This window comes from Microcebus murinus, chromosome 14, assembly GCF_040939455.1.
Source record: "Microcebus murinus isolate Inina chromosome 14, M.murinus_Inina_mat1.0, whole genome shotgun sequence".
Classification (NCBI taxonomy): Eukaryota; Metazoa; Chordata; class Mammalia; order Primates; family Cheirogaleidae; genus Microcebus; species Microcebus murinus.
This window is the reverse complement of record NC_134117.1, coordinates 78,025,197-78,043,660: the sequence shown is the minus strand read 5'-3', so window position 1 is coordinate 78,043,660 and position 18,464 is coordinate 78,025,197. Positions and strand designations below refer to the sequence as shown.

The following is an 18,464-nucleotide window of genomic DNA, read 5'->3' as shown; positions in this document are numbered from 1 at the left end:
CCATGATTACCTATCAAAATATGTTAAAGACAACATACATGCTGATCTGAATGTAGACATTATAAAAGTAATCTTTGTCTTTCTAGTCATCTTTTTTCCCCCCTTTTGTATTAACTACTGGTGTTTGATATATGTACTGCACATCAGTACAGGTAATGCATTGTATTTGTGTTGTGAAAAATTGCTTTCTTTCTTCTTTGGTCCTTCCATTTACAGTAGGATTCATCAAAGGTAACAGACAAAGTATGTAAAATATGAAGCCATGAGTGTTCCTGCTGCTGCCTTTGTTTTAATGGGCATAGTATAGAATTCCTTAAGGTTTGAGGTCAGGTGAAAGTCTTTCACAAAAAATGATTTAATAATATCAACAGCTGGTAATTTTGTAGATTAGTGGCACCAGGTCAATGGTGTCCTACCTCTACAGGTGGAAAAAAATGTATGAGCAAATTCGTGTGATTTCAGGTGGGATATCAGGAGTAGAAAAACTGATAACGACAGTTCTGGTCCTTTAGAACTGAATGTCTGCCCATCTGAAAGGTCAAATACCATTTGCTAGGATTGACAGAATGGCCCATTGTTGATCTGTAATATCTATATAAAACTATTAATAATTGTGATTTTAAAATCAGACTTTTAAAATACTGATAATTTATTCTGCAAATGAATGCTAATTTATGGCTCTTTCTTTTACTGTAATAGTTCTTATGTGAGCTTTGAGATGCCTTTCCAAATCTCTTTTCTCTGTTTGACCAAAAATTTCCAGCTGATCATAATTTCTAGCAAGTAAAACACTACTAACTTTTCTAATAACTATGTATTCATAAACAAAAAATGCCATAAAGCTTATTCCTCAGGTTTGCCTTTTTATCATGCATCTGTGCAGTGATTATAGTGAGAAAAGTATACAGTTAACATGAATTTTTTGAAAATGATAGGATAACTTATTTGTGAACTCCAAAATCTTTGTACATAGCATAGCAGTCATTTTTTTGTTTTTATTTTCTGAAGGACTTAAAGCCCAGTAATATAGTAGTAAAATCAGACTGCACTTTGAAGATTCTTGACTTTGGTCTGGCCAGGACTGCAGGAACAAGCTTTATGATGACGCCTTACGTAGTGACTCGCTACTACAGAGCGCCCGAGGTCATCCTAGGCATGGGCTACAAGGAAAACGGTCAGCATACACTATTTGTTTGAAATACTCTTCTGATTTAATTTCTTTTGTTCATCAGATTCTTTATGTAAATACTTAAGCTAAAATGCATTGAGTTAAATATGTTTTAGTGTTTGAAATGTATATCAAGAGTTTGAAAGTAACTATAAATTTTGTCATAAATATTTGCAAAAACTTGGGGGCCCTGTTTATTTAAATACAAATACATAACATCAGTACTACCATTGGATAAAGAATTCATTGCCATGACCTCTTAATCAGAATATATGCCCTTTGCTTGCCTTTAACTTGAAAATGAGCATTTCTTACATGGATGCAGGAAAGTATATAGTGTACTGCCAGGTTATTCTTAGTAGTAATCTTAGCATGCATTAGTGATAATTGCCTATATTTCTAATTTCATGAAACTAAAGTTAATAGCAATATCACTTAGTGTAAACTTTAAGAGCTACAATAGGGCCTTCTGCAAAGCTCATGGATAATTAATGGGACCTCTTGGAGAAAGCAGTAATATTTCATCAAAGCCTTGTGTCTAGCCTTAAGGAAATGGCATTTAGTATTAAGTGTGGCTATATGCGGTTGTATTTATCACCCTTATAATCAGGGTTAAAAAAATTAGATCATGAATTTATACAATTTTTATGCATATATATATATACTTATATTTAATTTGTAAGACATTTTGTTGAGTCTCAGAAATTTAGGAGATAAGTCTGCTGGGATTTTATGGAATTAAACTGTAATTTTTTAAATGTAGTAACTTCATCCAAAATACTACCTAGAATAAGACTTAAGACATTTTTCTGGCAAGGAATCTGGAACAGCAGTTCACTTTGAATTAGGAAATTGTATTAAGTCAACCTTTAAGATTTGGTTATAAAAGAAACCATTGAACTGAAGATTTGAGCTTAATTAACTTTTCTGAGCTAATTAAAAACAAATACTTTAGAGATATACTATCGATCTTTTATTCTTAAGTAAATATACTGCTCTGTTTTCTTTCTCTCTAAAATTTGAAGGTTTGTATTTTTTGTTTGTTTTTGAGAATTGAAATACTTTAAGTGACCACCAGCATACCTTTGCTGTGAAAGGTAGCAGTTGTCACAGATACTGTGTAATGTGTCAGTGATCTTGGGATAGCTCCCTACCAGAAGTTAGCACTAAGAAAAACTATCATGTAAAGAATAGAATTGACATGCATTTCTCTCTTAGATAAGAATTGTATAGATCACCATATTGCCTTCCCAGTCCCAGGAAACTGCATCAGATGTAATGCTTAATCGTGATAATTACTTTAGCCAACAAGGTTAAGCACTAATTAATTATTTCCTCCTTTTAGTGACACCCTCCACAATTTTAACAACTTTGTTTTATCTATCTTTTATTGCAAGCTACCTGAAAGCATTTTGGAAAATACAGTGTAATCAATATATTATTTTCAACTACCTAGTAGACTAAGCAGTTAAGACTCTTTAAAGCTAATTTTGTGTATGAACCAGGTTTAACATGGTCTTGGTCTTCACTGACCCAGTTAATATCTTCTCTCATGCTTGCAGTTCTCAAAATGTTTTTGTTTAAAAATATGGTTATCTAAAGGTTACCAACATAAGTTGTATCTTAGATATTTAAAATTTGCCATTCTCTATAAAATCTATATGGAAGATTTATTCTAATAGATTTGGGTCAAAAATGAAAACCTTGGAAAATTTTTTCTCTGATGGACTGATTATGCATATTAACTTTTGCTCTAAAATTTTGTCTTTTTTTTTTTTTTCTGAGACAGGGTCTTGCTCTGTCACCTAGGCTAGAGTGCAGTGGCATCATCATAGCTCACTGCAACCTCAAACTTCTGGGTTCAAGCAATCCTCCTGCCTCAGCCTCCTAAGTAGCTGGGGACAGATAATTTTTTGTAAAGAATAGGGGTCTTGGTGTTGCTCAGGCTAGTTTTGAACTCCTGGCCTCAAGCAATCCTCCCACCTTTGCCTCTCAAAGTGCTAGGATTACAGGTGTGAGCCACTGTGCTCTGCCTAAAATTTTACCCTTGAAAGTTGAATAATGACATACATATAAAAAGATTTATATTCATTTTAATATGACTTCTAGGGAAAATTTAGTTCTACAAAATTTCTAAAAGTAGTTACCAGTTTAATATTCTCAGACCTCAGTGAACTGGCAGTCTCCTTGTAAGGATGTCCTGTATTATAGAAAGTACAGACTTTAATTTCCTAAGGGCTAGAAAAGGGTACAGGGTGAATCTACTCCTGCACTTTTCGTCTTCTGATCTTAAAGAATTTGGGCCTTCTAATTCAAAATCAAATGCAAGTTTCTAAGGCCTTTCATTTTAAATGGCTCATCCTTCCCCTCTTTTTCTATTGAACTGCAAGCACTGCTCACATGAGCTCGCGCTCGTGCTCTCTCTCTCTCTCTCTCTCTCTCTCTCTCCCTCTCTCTCTCTCTCTCAAACCTGAACATACAAAATGTTAGGATGTGTTGTTAATTTTATTAAGCAGGTGAAGATCCCCAAATTGATTGCTCCTGTGTCTAGTAGATTCTTTTTACCCTTGATAAGGGGGTCCCATTTAATATTGGAAAGGATCAGTAAGTCTGCTAGGAAACTCCTTATAGATAATAAATTTGTGGGAACTTTCATGGTGTATCCAGCCAAATCTAACTTCTTAAACCCAAAGCTAGTTTAGTTTTATCGGTTTAAAAAAACTTTAGGTAGGAAACATGAAATGCACTTCTCTTACTAGGATTTCTTGGTTAGTTGATGAGTTAATTAGTGGTTATTCTTGTTCTTGTTAATTAGTGGTTGCACTTGTTCTTTTTGGGATACTAGGGTTAATGTAGCATGATGTTGCCAAGAAAATAATTGACTTTTAATTAAGAATAAACAGAGTACTTCTCAAATTTATTTGTGATATCTAGTTTGAACGTTTCTGGGGAGCTTTACATTAACTTTTATTGTAATTATTCATAGAGACATTTCTGTTAAGTATTTTAATATGCAAAATTATTTTCTCATGCTTTTTTATTTAACTTAAAGAAAGAGTATAATGCACAGTTGAACCTCAAAATAATATAAAGAGCTTATTTTTGTAATTTTACTACCTCATATACATTTTTAGCCTTATTTACAAAGTTGGTGTTTGGTTATATTTCATATTTCATAAACAAATTCTCAAGTACAAAATGGTACAGCTTTTTTAATTTATGCAATTTCTGTGCATAGCTCTCACTTTAAAATTAGATATGTAGTTAAAATGCCACACTTTACATTTTCTTTTGTGAACCAAAGCTTTTTGAAAAATATTTTGTGTTTTAAATTATTCCATTAGCTAAAATTACAATCACTTTTTTCTTTTTGTGATGTTTTGCAGTTTTTATATAATGCAGTCATATTATGCTTCTTTGATTTTAATGACCTTTTGCTTTGCTTTTCCTTCTTTTGTGCTGCAAACATATAGTGGATTTATGGTCTGTGGGGTGCATTATGGGAGAAATGGTTTGCCACAAAATCCTCTTTCCAGGAAGGGACTGTATCCTTGTGCTGCTGCAGCAGTTTAATTAGTTAGGTGATGAATTTCTTTATGTTCTTTAATGAAAATGAATATGCTACATTCATACATATGGGTTTTTTAAACAGGTATAAAGTTTGTGGCTGTTATAGTTCAAAAATTGTTCAGATAGGAAGCTGGAATATTTGTAGGCTGCATCTGGCAGTAGGACATACAGTCTCTGCTGGTAGTCAGAGCACATTCACTGTCATTCATTTTTATTTTATACTGCTTTTTATAATTTTAAAGTATACATGGTGTGCGTGATTTTTTTTAATTTTTTTTTTATTTTAACCAAAATCTTTATGTTAATGTCATTGCATTTTGTTTTCAGTTGACATTTGGTCAGTTGGGTGCATCATGGGAGAAATGATCAAAGGTGGTGTTTTGTTCCCAGGTACAGATCGTATCCTTATCTTTGGCCTAAAATGTAGTTTCTAAAGGTCAAAATGTATGACAGCACTTCAGCTTGGTGAGGTATAATATATATTGTCTCTCCCTAATATTAAGTATTATTAAATTACTCTTTCAAAATACCACCTGCTATTTGACATAGACTTTCCTTTCCCTCATTTATTGTTTCATATGTTAATTCTGCAAGCTGCTCAGTTGTAATTATGCACAATTCCTTGTTTGGCTTTGAGTTGATTTATTTAACCTAAATCAAACATCATGGCTTGTATTATTATAAAAATTTCTAATAATTACACACTTGAATAAGTCTAGAAATACTTAGGATTTAATATGAATTTTGGAATTGTCTGTTGCTTCTGGCCATCCTTTTGTTTTGTCTCACAACTTCTTTTTGTTAATGTTCTGTGTGGTTTGTGTCTTTTGATTGTTGTCTCATTACTCAGCATCTCATACTAATCCTTTGATCTGAGAATTTCAGCGGTGATAGTTTTATGTGGTGATGATTAGATTTGGATTTATGCTTTTTGTTCATCTGACTACTTTTAGTATTTATATTAACAGTGATCTGTTATGTGTTTATCAACTATTAACACTTATAATTGTTTTAGGAGGAATGGGAAAAGCCATATTCACTAGGCTACAAGAGTTTTAGGCCTTGGCTTCCAGGGGCCTTAAAGTATACAGACTAGGTGAAAGGAGACCAGGGAATCCTAACCTTAAAATTTATCAAAAAACTGGGGATGGGTGAGGGGCTGGATAATGAGAAATTACTTAGTGGGTACAATGTACATTATTTGGATGATGGATACACTAAAAGCCTAGACTTTACTACTACATAATATATCCATGTAACAAAATTGCACTTGTACCCTTTAAATTTATACAAATAAAAGAAAAAAAGAAAAAGTGAAAATTTTTCATAAGTTTCAGAGCTTAACAAATATTAGTATAAGCTAAACAAAAAATGGCAAAAGAAAAAGGCGCTTTTATTGAAGCCATCATTTTTATTGCTACTGGTTATTTTCTTTTAGTGTAGAAAACTAAAAAAAGCAGGACAGATTATAAAAATATTTCTTATTCTCTAGGAAATTCATGTTTCTGATAAGCTGGAAGACAAGACAAATGTTATATATTAGAATTGTATGTAGTTTGCATTAGATTCCCTATTGGTTAGTGATTATCATTATTCTTTAAGTCACTTACAATTTGTGTTTACAGTTTGTGAGTTTACGCTTCATCTTATGGTAAAATCAGCATTATTAGTACATACACACACACAATAAATAAGGTTAATAACGCTTATTTATTGATCATGTCTTTCCACCTATAATCATTGTCTTTTACAAGGTGGCTGTGAGATATAAAATTTATAACTGCCACATTCTTTCTTAGGATTTTTTAAATTTTCACTTTATCGTAATGTGGATATAACTGATGTGTTGAACATTAGATATGGAGTATTTTTCTTAGCTACTTGATATTAGATATTGATCAGTGGAATAAAGTTATTGAACAGCTCGGAACACCATGTCCTGAATTCATGAAGAAACTGCAACCAACAGTAAGGACTTATGTTGAAAACAGACCTAAATATGCTGGATATAGCTTTGAGAAACTCTTCCCCGATGTACTTTTCCCAGCTGACTCGGAACACAACAAACTTAAAGGTACTTTTTACAGATATATATTCATTTAATCATGTTTAGAGGTGTGTGTGTTGTATTTGTGTGTATGTATTCATATTCTTATGGAATGTCATGCAAAGCTATCTCTGGATAGTGGGACAAAATGAGGTTTTAGTTATTTTTATCTTTATATTTTTGAATCGTGTATGTGACCTAATTTTATAGTAAAAACTATTTTTTTGTCTTTCAATTAAAAATCATATGTTTTAAACTCAAGTTCTGAAATTTACTAAAAATTTGAAAATCTTTACAAATACATGTACATTAACATCATTATTTTTGCAGCCAGCCAGGCAAGGGATTTGTTATCCAAAATGCTGGTAATAGATGCATCTAAAAGGATCTCTGTAGATGAAGCTCTCCAGCACCCATATATCAATGTCTGGTATGACCCTTCTGAAGCAGAAGCTGTAAGTTTTCCTAATGTTTGAAGAACATATTGCATTCTTAGAGTTAGAATTAACATTAGGTTTGGAGGAGACCTTTTGATTTTAAATAGAAATACAGATACATGGCGATGGTGTTTTTCTATTTTTGCATGAAAAGTACCTTAATTAAGCCAATGAATACATCCAGGCACCTCCTATAGAAAATAAAGTTAGTTTCCACTGTTTTTTGCCTTCTTGCCTGGATACCTGGTCAGAGGAGCTAGGATGTTGAATACTTAGGGGAACATTCTAACTCAGAGAACAAATTATTGTATGTAAAGGACAGTATAATTCTGATATAAATAAGTGTGACAATTTCAAAAGCTGGAAGAGAAGGAAAAGACAGTTAAACATCTTATTCCTGCAATGAAGGAGTCTTCCAAAACTAGTCTCTCTACATAAGAAGGTTGTTAATGATTGATCAGTTTTGGCCTAATGATTCATTTTTACAAGTCTTCTGTCTGGCTAATATTTCAAATAATCTTAGAGAGTTAAAATACTACCAGTATACTACAATTAAGGACCATGAATAAAAAATTAAAAAGAAAAAGAAAATAAATATAGTAATACCAGTATATTGACTCAATCACTCGTGTTTTTCAGCCACCACCAAAGATACCTGACAAGCAATTAGATGAAAGGGAGCACACAATAGAAGAATGGAAAGGTAATGTTCATTAGATTCTTAGAAAACTAAAGGAGCTTCTGGCTTTTTATGGTGATTTATTCATCATATTAGGGAAGTTAATGATATTTGATTCATAACTAATATTTGATAATATCATTAACCAATATTTTTACAAAAGTGGAAAGTCGTCTTCCCTCCTTGACTTAATTTTCCAAGTTCCCTACCCCATGCCATAGGCATGTTAGTACTTTCTCTTGTTTTTCCGTGGTCTGTAGAGATATAAACATGTTTGGTATCTCCCATTTCTCTTTTTCCATCCTTTTTAAATCACACATGGCTGTGTACTATGTACTCTGTGCACACTTGCTTTGTTGATATGTGTCTTGAAGATTATTCTCTGTTAGTCCATGTATCTGCCCCGTTTGGTTCGATAGCTGGTTGTCGTTCTACTCTACAGATGTATCACCATTTCTGTGTCCAACTCCCTCTTAAAAAGCACTTAAGTTGTGTCTAGTCTGTTACTGTTACAAACAACTTTGCATTGTTCAAATTCTCAGATGAAAATATGCCTGTAAGAAAAATTTCAGAAGGAGGTATGTTGGGCCACAGGATAATTTTGAATTATTTCCAAATTACTCTCCAAAGAAATTGTAGTGGTATACATACACTTCCATCAGTATTGTGCAGGAGTCTCTCTTTGCCCCTGCCCTTGCCAACAGAACAGGTTAATTGATAATCTTTGCAAATTTAATATAATAGTTTTATTCTATTTTATGAGTGTGGTTGAACATTAATAATGCTTTGATAGCCACGGAAATGTTAAAATATTTCTTTAAAAGATCCCCTGGACATTTGGGCCAGGTAACTTTTAGATCCTGTTTACCTCCATTTGTATGGGTGTCACTGGGTGTTTTCACCACTTTTGTAGCTATGTGACTTTGAGTAACTCACTTGACCCCCATTTTCACCTCATCCTAAAGTGGAACCAGAGGACGTATTAGTAAGAGCTGAGTGTAGAAACACTGGGAAGGCAGAAAGGGTTGGGGAGGTGTAAACATGAGTAGGTAATTCATCTATAAATTTATTTTGATAAGAATGAAGTTGATTCTTTCTTCTTAGGAAAAACCAGAGATTAATTTTCTCTGAGTTGACTTTGGGAGACTCATGGTTAGTGGAGCCCAGCAGAATGATAAGATTGGGTAGAGCCTAGTGAATCTGAGTATGTAATAAATAATATGTAAGGACGTAACTCTGGACGAGAGTATATGTTAAAATATGAACCTGATGTTTTTTTAAATTGACATTTAATAGACATTTATAGTATTTAATAGAATCTCATTAATTAATAGATATGTATGTCTTTTCATAGAATCTTAATAAGACACCAATTGTAAGACACAACATTCACCACTAAGGAAGAGAAAACACTGCCAATTGTACTGTACTATCATTGAAATAAAGTATTTTCATTTGTATGATGTTTTTGTTTGTTGAAATAGTGTTTTTGTTTATGTTCTTTTGTATTTGGGGTTTTTGATTATTTTAAAAATATTTGCCTTCATTCTGTATCTTTTTCTCCTAGTCCCAAGTACATTTCAGTAATTACTCACAAACTGCCCTTTTTAAGATCTGCTTGAGAATTGTAGTATAACAGAAAGAAAAATCTATCGCCAAAGCCATTATCTACAGATTCCTTTGACTAATTAGTACTCCTAATTAGTTTTGGTTCTTCTGCCATAATCTCTTTTCATAAAGGGGTACTGCTTTTCTTTTTTAAAAAATATCCTCCTATCTTTCCTTTTGTTTCTTTGAAGAAGAGTCTCTCTTATGCTCTCCTCTGTCAAGGCTCTCTGGTTTTCTCTTTCCAAGCCTAAGGCTACCATAGCAAGCAAACTTAGCTGTGTCTAGCTCTTGTTTATTCCAACATATTCACTAATTTACCTTATTAACAATTGTTGTCATACCCTATAATCAGGAATTCTTTATCCTAAGTTTAATCTTTAGGAATTACATAGGCTTCTTGAAATTCTATGGAGCATTTTTTGTTTCTGCATTTTTCTCAGAAGAGTGTTCATTGCTTTTATGCAATTCTCAAAAGATTCCATGACCCAAAGAAGATGATGAATAATGGTGATGTAGCATCCCCCAGAAGGTTCTTGTTAAGTAGACGTCAAGACTCACAGTGAAAGCGCAGTGAACATCAGAGCATAGGGCAGGAAAGCACGTGTGCCAGCAGAGCAGCGCCCAGCATCTCTTTCACTGGAGGGGTCCTTACGACAGTCCACCTCCTGTCCAGAAGCCTAGGTAGACAACACCATTCCCAGGGAGGTAGACAACGCCATTCCCAGGGAGGTAGACAACACCATTCCCAGGGAGGTAGACAACGCCATTCCCAGGGAGGTAGACAACGCCATTCCCAGGGAGGTAGACAACACCATTCCCAGGGAGGTAGACAACGCCATTCCCAGGGAGGTAGACAACGCCATTCCCAGGGAGGTAGACAACGCCATTCCCAGGGAGGTAGACAACGCCATTCCCAGGCAGAAATTTTCTTGGCAGTGATTGCATGTCATGCTGGACTACTCATAAGGAGTTGAAGTGTATTCATAGCTACCTGCTTTCTTTGCTTTAATAAAAATGTGTTGATAGTCCATTCTGATTAAAGAAGCTTCCTTCTGTGAAGGAGTAAATGGGTAAGAAAAAGACTTAATATTTAAAAAATAAAGAAACTTCTACACATTCTTTGATTTAAATCTTTTTAGCAGATATCTGGTTTAGTACCTACAATGTACCAAGTACTATGCCAGGGCTTAGGAAATAGAATTTAACAAGACAAACATGGTTCAATCGCTCACCGAGACAGATTTAAACAGGCATTTGTAGTAGAAAATGGTATGTGGTGTGATAAGTATAGTACAAGGTGCTGGCAGAGTAAAAAGAATACCACTGTCTCACCCCAGTACTGTCAAACCAACTTAAGAAACATTAATTACAGCAGAGATTTTTACTCTCTTTCAGTATAATTCATGATTATCAAGGAATTGTTATTAACACCTTTGAATCTTGGGCCAACACGCTGCTGTTGTAAGGACACTATTTGAAGTACTTAACGTGTGTAAGAATTCAGACTTTTTAAACCATACATATCTTGTGAAATTGGCTCTGAGACTTTAAAAAGTTCGTTTTTGTTTACTTGTTTTTCAGAATTGATATATAAGGAAGTTATGGACTTGGAAGAGAGAACCAAGAATGGAGTTATACGGGGGCAGCCTTCTCCTTTAGGTTGGTTACAATATAAGCTTAGTCAAGATTACACTTTACTTCTCATGTTTTAGTGGCCTGAAACCTGTAGTTCTTCCCATATTTACATAACCATTATTATTCCAAGTTTAATAAGTATAAGGAGTATAATTTGGCAGTTAAATTTGAAAGCATTGGTACACCATTGTACCAATATATCATACAAATATATTGTAACTGACTTCATAAAATGCATATCACATCTTTTTCTAATGTCTTCAATACTGACATTCCATTTAACAGAAATTTAAAACCTTTTTTTGTTGGCATTATTGCCATGTCTTTAAAGAAGAGATTTCTTAAAATTCAGTATCTTATATTTCTGTGATTTTGACAGTCTTTACTTTGGCTAAATAAACAAAGACTTCACTGCAAAATTTGGTACATGTGACACCAGGTAAATTTGGTATTTTTGATTTGTTGAACTGAGGCAATAGCATTAAAACCTTCACTAGAAAGTGTTCGTTCTTGAAAAAGAAAACTGGTTTGCAGGATTAAAACACTGTCTTTTATCATAAGCTGATCTTATATTTAATTTTAGCACATGTAAAATTATAAAGTGAGAGGATAAGTTAAATGTCAGGTAACATGTACATGTTAAGTACATACCACATGACAGACACTGGTGACTTATGTACTTTATTTGTTTCAGCCCTTAAGACCCCAAGGTAGGGATTTTTATGCACATTTTACAGATGAGGAAACTAAAGTTCAGAAAATGTAAATAATATAGGATTATAAATCTATTATGTAGAAGAACTAATACAGTAACTTCAAAGTGTTGTATTATTTCCAGTATCCCATTTTGTCTTTGGTCGCAGAGGTTAGGACAGTTTTATGAAAGAGGTAAAATTTGAGCTGAGCCTCAAAGGCTGGGTAGTATTTCAAAAGATAGATCTTAACTTTGAGTAAAATTATGCCATTTAATCCCTCAAAATTTTTGCTACATTTTAAGGGAGAAAATGGATATTATATCTAGCATCTTGCTTATGGGTAGTTTTTTAACTATAGTTTCAGATACCCATTGTGTACTGTAAACATAGAATTAAGTCATTTTTGTAGCTTCTGTGACATTTTTGGTTACATTTTAGAGTTGTGCATTTTAAATCCTTGATTAGGATTGCAGTCTCCCAGATTATAATATAGATCCTGTTGAATATATAAAGTGGTTTTGATAGTTTTTACATATTTCAGAAATGGCCATTCTTTGTAATTTTCTTATAACAAATTAAAAGCTGCATTATAAATGCTTTAATCATACAGTTAATTAACTAGCTTTGTATTGCTAGTAGTAGTATAACTGAATTGTTCACGATGGAGGCTCGGGTAGGATTTGAAAAGTCCATTATTTGGGAATTTTATACTTTAGCATACTACTGTACAAGTGAATGGCACATCCCAGGTGTCAAATATTTGAGTAAACATAATAATCTCATGAGACAGATAGAGCTATTGTGTTTGTTCTTAATTTAAAAAGGAATAATTTGATTCCAAGCCAACACGTGCTTATGGTCACAGAGTACATCAGTAGAAAGGACTTGAGGTTTCTAGACTTTTTCTGGATTCTCAGAGCTTGCAAAGGAGAATGTTAGTAAATTAAGCTGTGATAAAAATATTCATTTTGTACACACAGTTCCTGGTTGTGGACAAGGACAGAAAAGAAATGGTCTTTGATAAATCAAACTATCAGATAATTACAGTACCATTTCTACTTGATTTTAAAAATGAATTACGTTATTTCTCCCAATGGATTGCCTTCTTATCTTTATTTTTGTTCAGCTAATATTAGAATCAGTTTGCTTAAATGACCTAGATTTTTGAGATTAAAGATTTTCTATATTATTGCCATTCAGATATTTGAGAATTTATTCCTTTAAAGTTTATAGAAAACAAGTGTTTTTCTTTTTCTTAGGTACTTGGTTTTCCAATTAAAAAGTTAACTAATCATGATACATTTAAAAGTTCATTTTTATCAGATTAAGAAATTTGAATAAAATAAAAGACATCCTGAACTACAGGTATATATAAAAGATATATACGGTGGCCCTTTTATGGTTTGAGTACAAATTTTAGAAGCTAGCTATGGTGTGCTCTGTATGGTGTATATACTATGCCGTTCAGTCAAAAGGCACGTAGTGTTGTAACGTAGTGTCTCATTTTCAGTCTGGCTAGGAACCTAATGGCCCTTTCTTGAATCTAGGAGTTTATCACCTTTCTCTTTTTCCTCTCTTCTATTAAGGCCTGAAATATCAGCCTGCTTTTCTGTCCCATTTCAGTTCCCATCACCTACTCTGTTCCTTCTGGTTTCATTCCATTCCTCTCCCAGTCTCCTCCCCACTGCCCTAAAGACTTGCCTATTCTCTCTACCCTTCCTGTTTCCTAGTTGCATTTGAAGTAAAGCTCTCAGAGGACCTTTAATATTTAAATGTTTGATTGCTCATCTGCACAGAATGGGAAGATAATCTCAAACACTGAGATGCTGGGTTCAGGAGCAATGGTTTTCAGTCTGTTTGACATCAACATTGTTGGGTGCCCGGAACCTCACCCTCAGAAATTCTGCTCAGTTTCAGTTTGTAAATCATTGATTTTATTCCATAAATGTGTTTTTGAGAACTTTGTATTACTTGATTATTCAAATGTGGACAGACCCTTATTTAGTGGTCATGTGATTCAATACCACATAACCTAGTGCATGAGTTGCCTTTAACATATTCTTTATCTCCAGGGTAAATCATTCCTTTTCTCTTCCCAACCCTTAGATCAAATATTTCTGTTACTTTTTAAAATCTAGGAAATGCTTGATAGGTAATACTTTTGGTAAAAGAAATAGTTGTTCCTACTTTATCTACTTAATAAATCCATATTTTTGTTTATCAACTATTAGAATACAAATAAGAAGACCTGAGTTTACCTAACTAGATCACTTGAGTGACCTTGGAAAATTACATAACCTCATGTAAACTGGGGCAATTAAACTAAGGTTCCTTCCAATTAAAATGATTTTATTCTTTGTCTTGGCTTTTGCTTTGAAATAAGATATACCAGAAATATCATTTGGACATTTCCTTTTTAGTGAGAAGTTATCATAAATAATTTTTTGTAGAGAAGTTTCTAACTTTAGTAGTCATATAGTCCTTTAAGATTCTTTTTCCAGTAAAATTCAATATAGATAGTTTTGCATGTATTATCAGTACTATTCACACACACCTTGAAGCCCATTTATGGATCTTGCTATAGGACCATTTCTAAACGTGGCTTAGACTTAAAATTCTTGCCTTGAACTAAAAAACAAATTCATAAAAAGGACAGGACTCCAGGTTTTGAGACATTTTCAAGATTCTTTCCTCATAGCTGGCAATGAGGAGCGTTTATAAGTCAGTGTTGTTTGAATATCATTTGTAATTATCCTCAGTGAGCCTTTTGAACCCAAGAGAAAAGTTACTGGCTACTGGAGGGAGGGAGGACAGTGCAAGTAGCTCAGTGTGCAACTCTGTCTGCAACTGATTTGCTGTTTTGTTTCTCATAGCACAGGTGCAGCAGTGATCAATGGCTCTCAGCATCCATCGTCATCGTCGTCTGTCAATGATGTGTCTTCAATGTCAACAGATCCGACTTTGGCCTCAGATACAGACAGCAGTCTAGAAGCATCAGCTGGACCTCTGGGCTGCTGTAGATGACTACTTGGGCCTTCGGGTAGGGTGGGGGAGGGACGGGGAGTCGGTTAGTCATTGATAGAACTACTTTGAAAATAATTCAGTGGTCTTATTTTTGAGTGATTTTTCAAAAAAATGTAGGATTCATTTTGTAGTAAAGTAGCTTATTTTTTTTAATTTCAAGTGATGTAATTTAAAACCTAAGTTGTGTTTTAAAACAGCAACAAAACTGTATTGTATTTTTTGCTGTAATTAACTGTATAATGTAAACCTAATTATTTTAATATGGTTTAAATTTTTTGCATATTTGCTTTATCTTATGCTGCTGATTTTTTTTTTTACTGAATTTGTAAGATTTTATCAAAGCAACTATTATGTGGTGACTTGCCTATATCTTGAATTATTTAAGATTTTTATAGTTTTTTTTATTAGAATTTATTTCAGATGTTTTGTTCATGATACTATCCTTCAGGGTTATGTGCTTATCAATGAAATAACCCCAGAGGAATGAGGGAAAATAACCCGTAGCCAGTTATATTCAGGAATAACTACTGTAAATGATGAACGTGTTAAGAGACCTCCAATATTTGCTACTTGCCAATCCTAATTTAGTTACAACAATTGGTAGGCATCCTACTTAATTTTGGCAAAAGCCCCATCATCTAAGTGGCAGAATAACTCAGAGCATGTCTTTGAGGATGCTGGGCTTCCACCACCACCTTCTTACCTCCCCACCCTACCCAACAAAAGTCAAGTACAAAGAATATGGTGTATTCTGCAAATTTGTGGCATGCTCAAAGTTTATGATCGCATAAAGTCAAGAGGATACTTCATGAATAATACATTTCAATGCAAATAAACAGATGGTTCACTTCTACTAGCTATGAGCCTGTTTTTGTATATACTGAGTTAATCTACTCAGGCTGTAGGCCCCAGCAGTGTTCTTAGAGTCTGGTCTTTCCATTTCCTGCAGCGGCAGGCCCTTTCCACTTGCCTGTTACTTGGCATGCCAGTCGAGCACCAGTTCTCCTGGTGTTTGTGGCCATTTGATTCTACCTATAGCATAATTGTATCTATTCTTATTGTCGGGAGGTTCCAAAGCCTACTTAGATTTGTGTAGGTGATGTATCAAATGAGCAATATATACCGTTCATCTGAAAATAGTAGCACACAGCCATATATAGGATATCATTTTCTAAGGACTGTTTCTTCACATTGAGCAGAGCAGGCATAAATGGTGGTTATTTGGTCTGAGTCTTTCATTTTTTATACCTGATTTTCAATATAACACACAATGTGGATGTCGAGTAGTGTTAAGAATGGTGCTGCTCCTGACAAGTGTATGTTAACTGTTTACATTTTGTATCTGCAGAATTATTTCTCTATAACTGAATTTTTCCTAAGTAAAATGTTATTGGAGTCTCATTATTTCTGAAATACATTATCTGTAATATAACCCAAGCCCAAGCACCTTTTGTTATCTCTGGAACAAGAGGGATTTAACGTAGTGAACTGGGAAATGCATACTTAAATAAGTGGCAAGGTTCTAGGGAGAAAGCTCTTTGGAATTCATGGCCAAGAGAAACAAAAACAGATGCAGCTCAACATGCAATGTCTGAAAGTTCACTTGGCATTTTATTCATATGCTTAGTGCAGAATTCCTTTTCAGCAAGATATTTTAGGTCATTGTTAATGTGCAATATTTAAGATTAAAATCCCTTAGCCTTTTTATATACTTTGAAACAGCAAGTTTTTTTTCCATGGTTTAGAGTCATGATTTCTAGTGCCCTCCACCTTGTTATTAGTCCCTTTTCTATTCATACAACATGATGCCGTAATTTTATTAGGGAAATTCAAGTCTTAAGACTACAGCACTTCTTGAATTGTAGACACGCAGGATTGGAATCACAATTTTAGCAGAAATTTGAGCATGAATGTGTTCTTAGTTTGTTCATTTGACAGTTAATTAATTAGCTTTATTTTCTCTAAGAGTATGTCACCATTGCACTTTCTCAAGACTCCCATATTTCATGTTGGATTGCTGATAAGCCATCTCTGTCAATACATATTTTGGTTAAGCAAGGAAAACCAGGCGTACTGAATACTGTGTCACTTGTAAATGCCAGCTCCTACTTGCCAACCATCATGTTTCAGTTGAATTCAAAGAAAACAAACTCATATTACTTAATGTAACCCAAAATACTTAACAAATTGTATCCTAAAAACAAGATCTGTTTGTTAAATGTTGTGTGCCCTAGGTTTTTAAAACACTATGTTTAAATACAGCTTCCCTTCTTTTAAATTTGTTAAGCTAAATATATATTGGTTTTTATTTTATAATCTTTTTTTTTTTTTTTGAGACGAGGTCTCGCTTGGTTGCCTTGGCTGGAGTGTAGTGGCGGCGCCATCATAGCTCACTGCAACGTCAAACTCCTCAAGCGATCCTCCTGCCTCAGCTTCCTGAGGAGCTGGGACTACAGGCATGCGCCACCATGCCCGGCTATTTCATAATCTGTAAAGCATCTTAAACACTTTTTTAAGAGAAATTATAAATAACATTTCTATCCACTAGTACTTACGTAAAGCCACCTTTCCTATCCTATAATTTTGGTTTTTCAATTTTATACAGTTAATGTACCTGCTGTCTTACTGTCAGAAAATTATGTTGACCAAGATTTATTATTCAGCTTTGTAGGTTAGGAAGGAGACACCAGTCCTTTCCACATGCCTTCCTGTTTACTATTCTCTTACCTTCTAATGCATACTGACCATTTGTAAAACCGTCGGGATCGCTTAATGCTAATGTCCATGGCTAGAGCGTCTCAGCTCTTCTGTGCTGCGTGCTGAGCAGCTTTCAGCTTTTCGCGCACCTTTGGCTGCTGCTTGTTCCTGGCGTGCACTCCTCCAAGTTGGGGAGGCTCAGCGCCTTCACACCAGGCTTCCTAAGAGAAAACCAGCCTCTTAAATGAGCAGGCCACCGCACAGCCCCGTCACGGCATGGAGAAGCGTGACTGTGAAGCAGCAGACTTTCCTGTGAGCCGTTCACTGTCTGTTCTGTGCTAATCCTGGTGTGTTGTCTGAAAAGGCGAAGAGGACATCGGTGTCTGATAGTGAAGTCAGCATTCCTTGGTTACAGATAAGACTTGGTTTACTCTGTCAGCCAGTATCTGCTACATGTATGAAGACTTAACTATTCAGTGTTGCCTGGTGTAGCCTGCACAACATTTTGAGGTAAAAACATCGTATATTTTCAAAAATACTCGTGTAGTTTGTGAGTGTTGTTCATTAGTCACACATTAGCTGTAGAGTGGATGCATGAAGCCCCATGACCCCAGTAAACTTCCCTTGCAGTAGAAACCCACATGCCACCATTCTGTCATTAGCAGCCCTTAATGCCGCCCTCCATACGCTGTTGCATCTTACTGTGCATTGTGTTTCTACTGATCATCCCTCTTAGGTTTTTCGTGAGTTAAAGGAAACTAATTTTTCCTTAATAGCAAGAAAGATAAAGAGGTAAAGGGCATTGAAGCAGAAATATGTAGTTTGGGGTACGATTAGAAAACGTGTAAGGAAAACAAAAGTCCTAATTAATTTCAAACTGACTGCTCTTAGTTAAGTGCTCTTA

At 34.5% G+C, this 18,464-nt stretch overlaps 1 protein-coding gene across 6 annotated transcripts in view; it reads left to right on the top strand.

Annotated features, from left to right (window-relative positions):
* Positions 1-18,086, top strand: part of LOC105860097 (mitogen-activated protein kinase 8) — a 134,766-nt gene extending 116,680 nt beyond the window's left edge. For 3 of the 6 annotated variants that reach the window (XM_012744556.3, XM_012744555.3, XM_012744558.2), the window contains 7 exons: positions 1,009-1,174; positions 5,066-5,137; positions 6,630-6,812; positions 7,116-7,240; positions 7,862-7,925; positions 11,091-11,168; positions 14,718-18,086. In XM_012744556.3, coding sequence (XP_012600010.1) covers positions 1,009-1,174; positions 5,066-5,137; positions 6,630-6,812; positions 7,116-7,240; positions 7,862-7,925; positions 11,091-11,168; positions 14,718-14,863 — 834 coding nt within the window. In that variant the 3' untranslated portion in view covers positions 14,864-18,086. Of the gene's footprint in view, positions 1-1,008; positions 1,175-4,641; positions 4,714-5,065; positions 5,138-6,629; positions 6,813-7,115; positions 7,241-7,861; positions 7,926-11,090; positions 11,169-14,712 lie in introns of all 6 variants that reach the window. The other 3 variants (XM_076010317.1, XM_076010318.1, XM_076010319.1) reach the window with 3 other exon arrangements.
* The last annotated feature ends 378 nt before the right edge of the window (positions 18,087-18,464 follow it).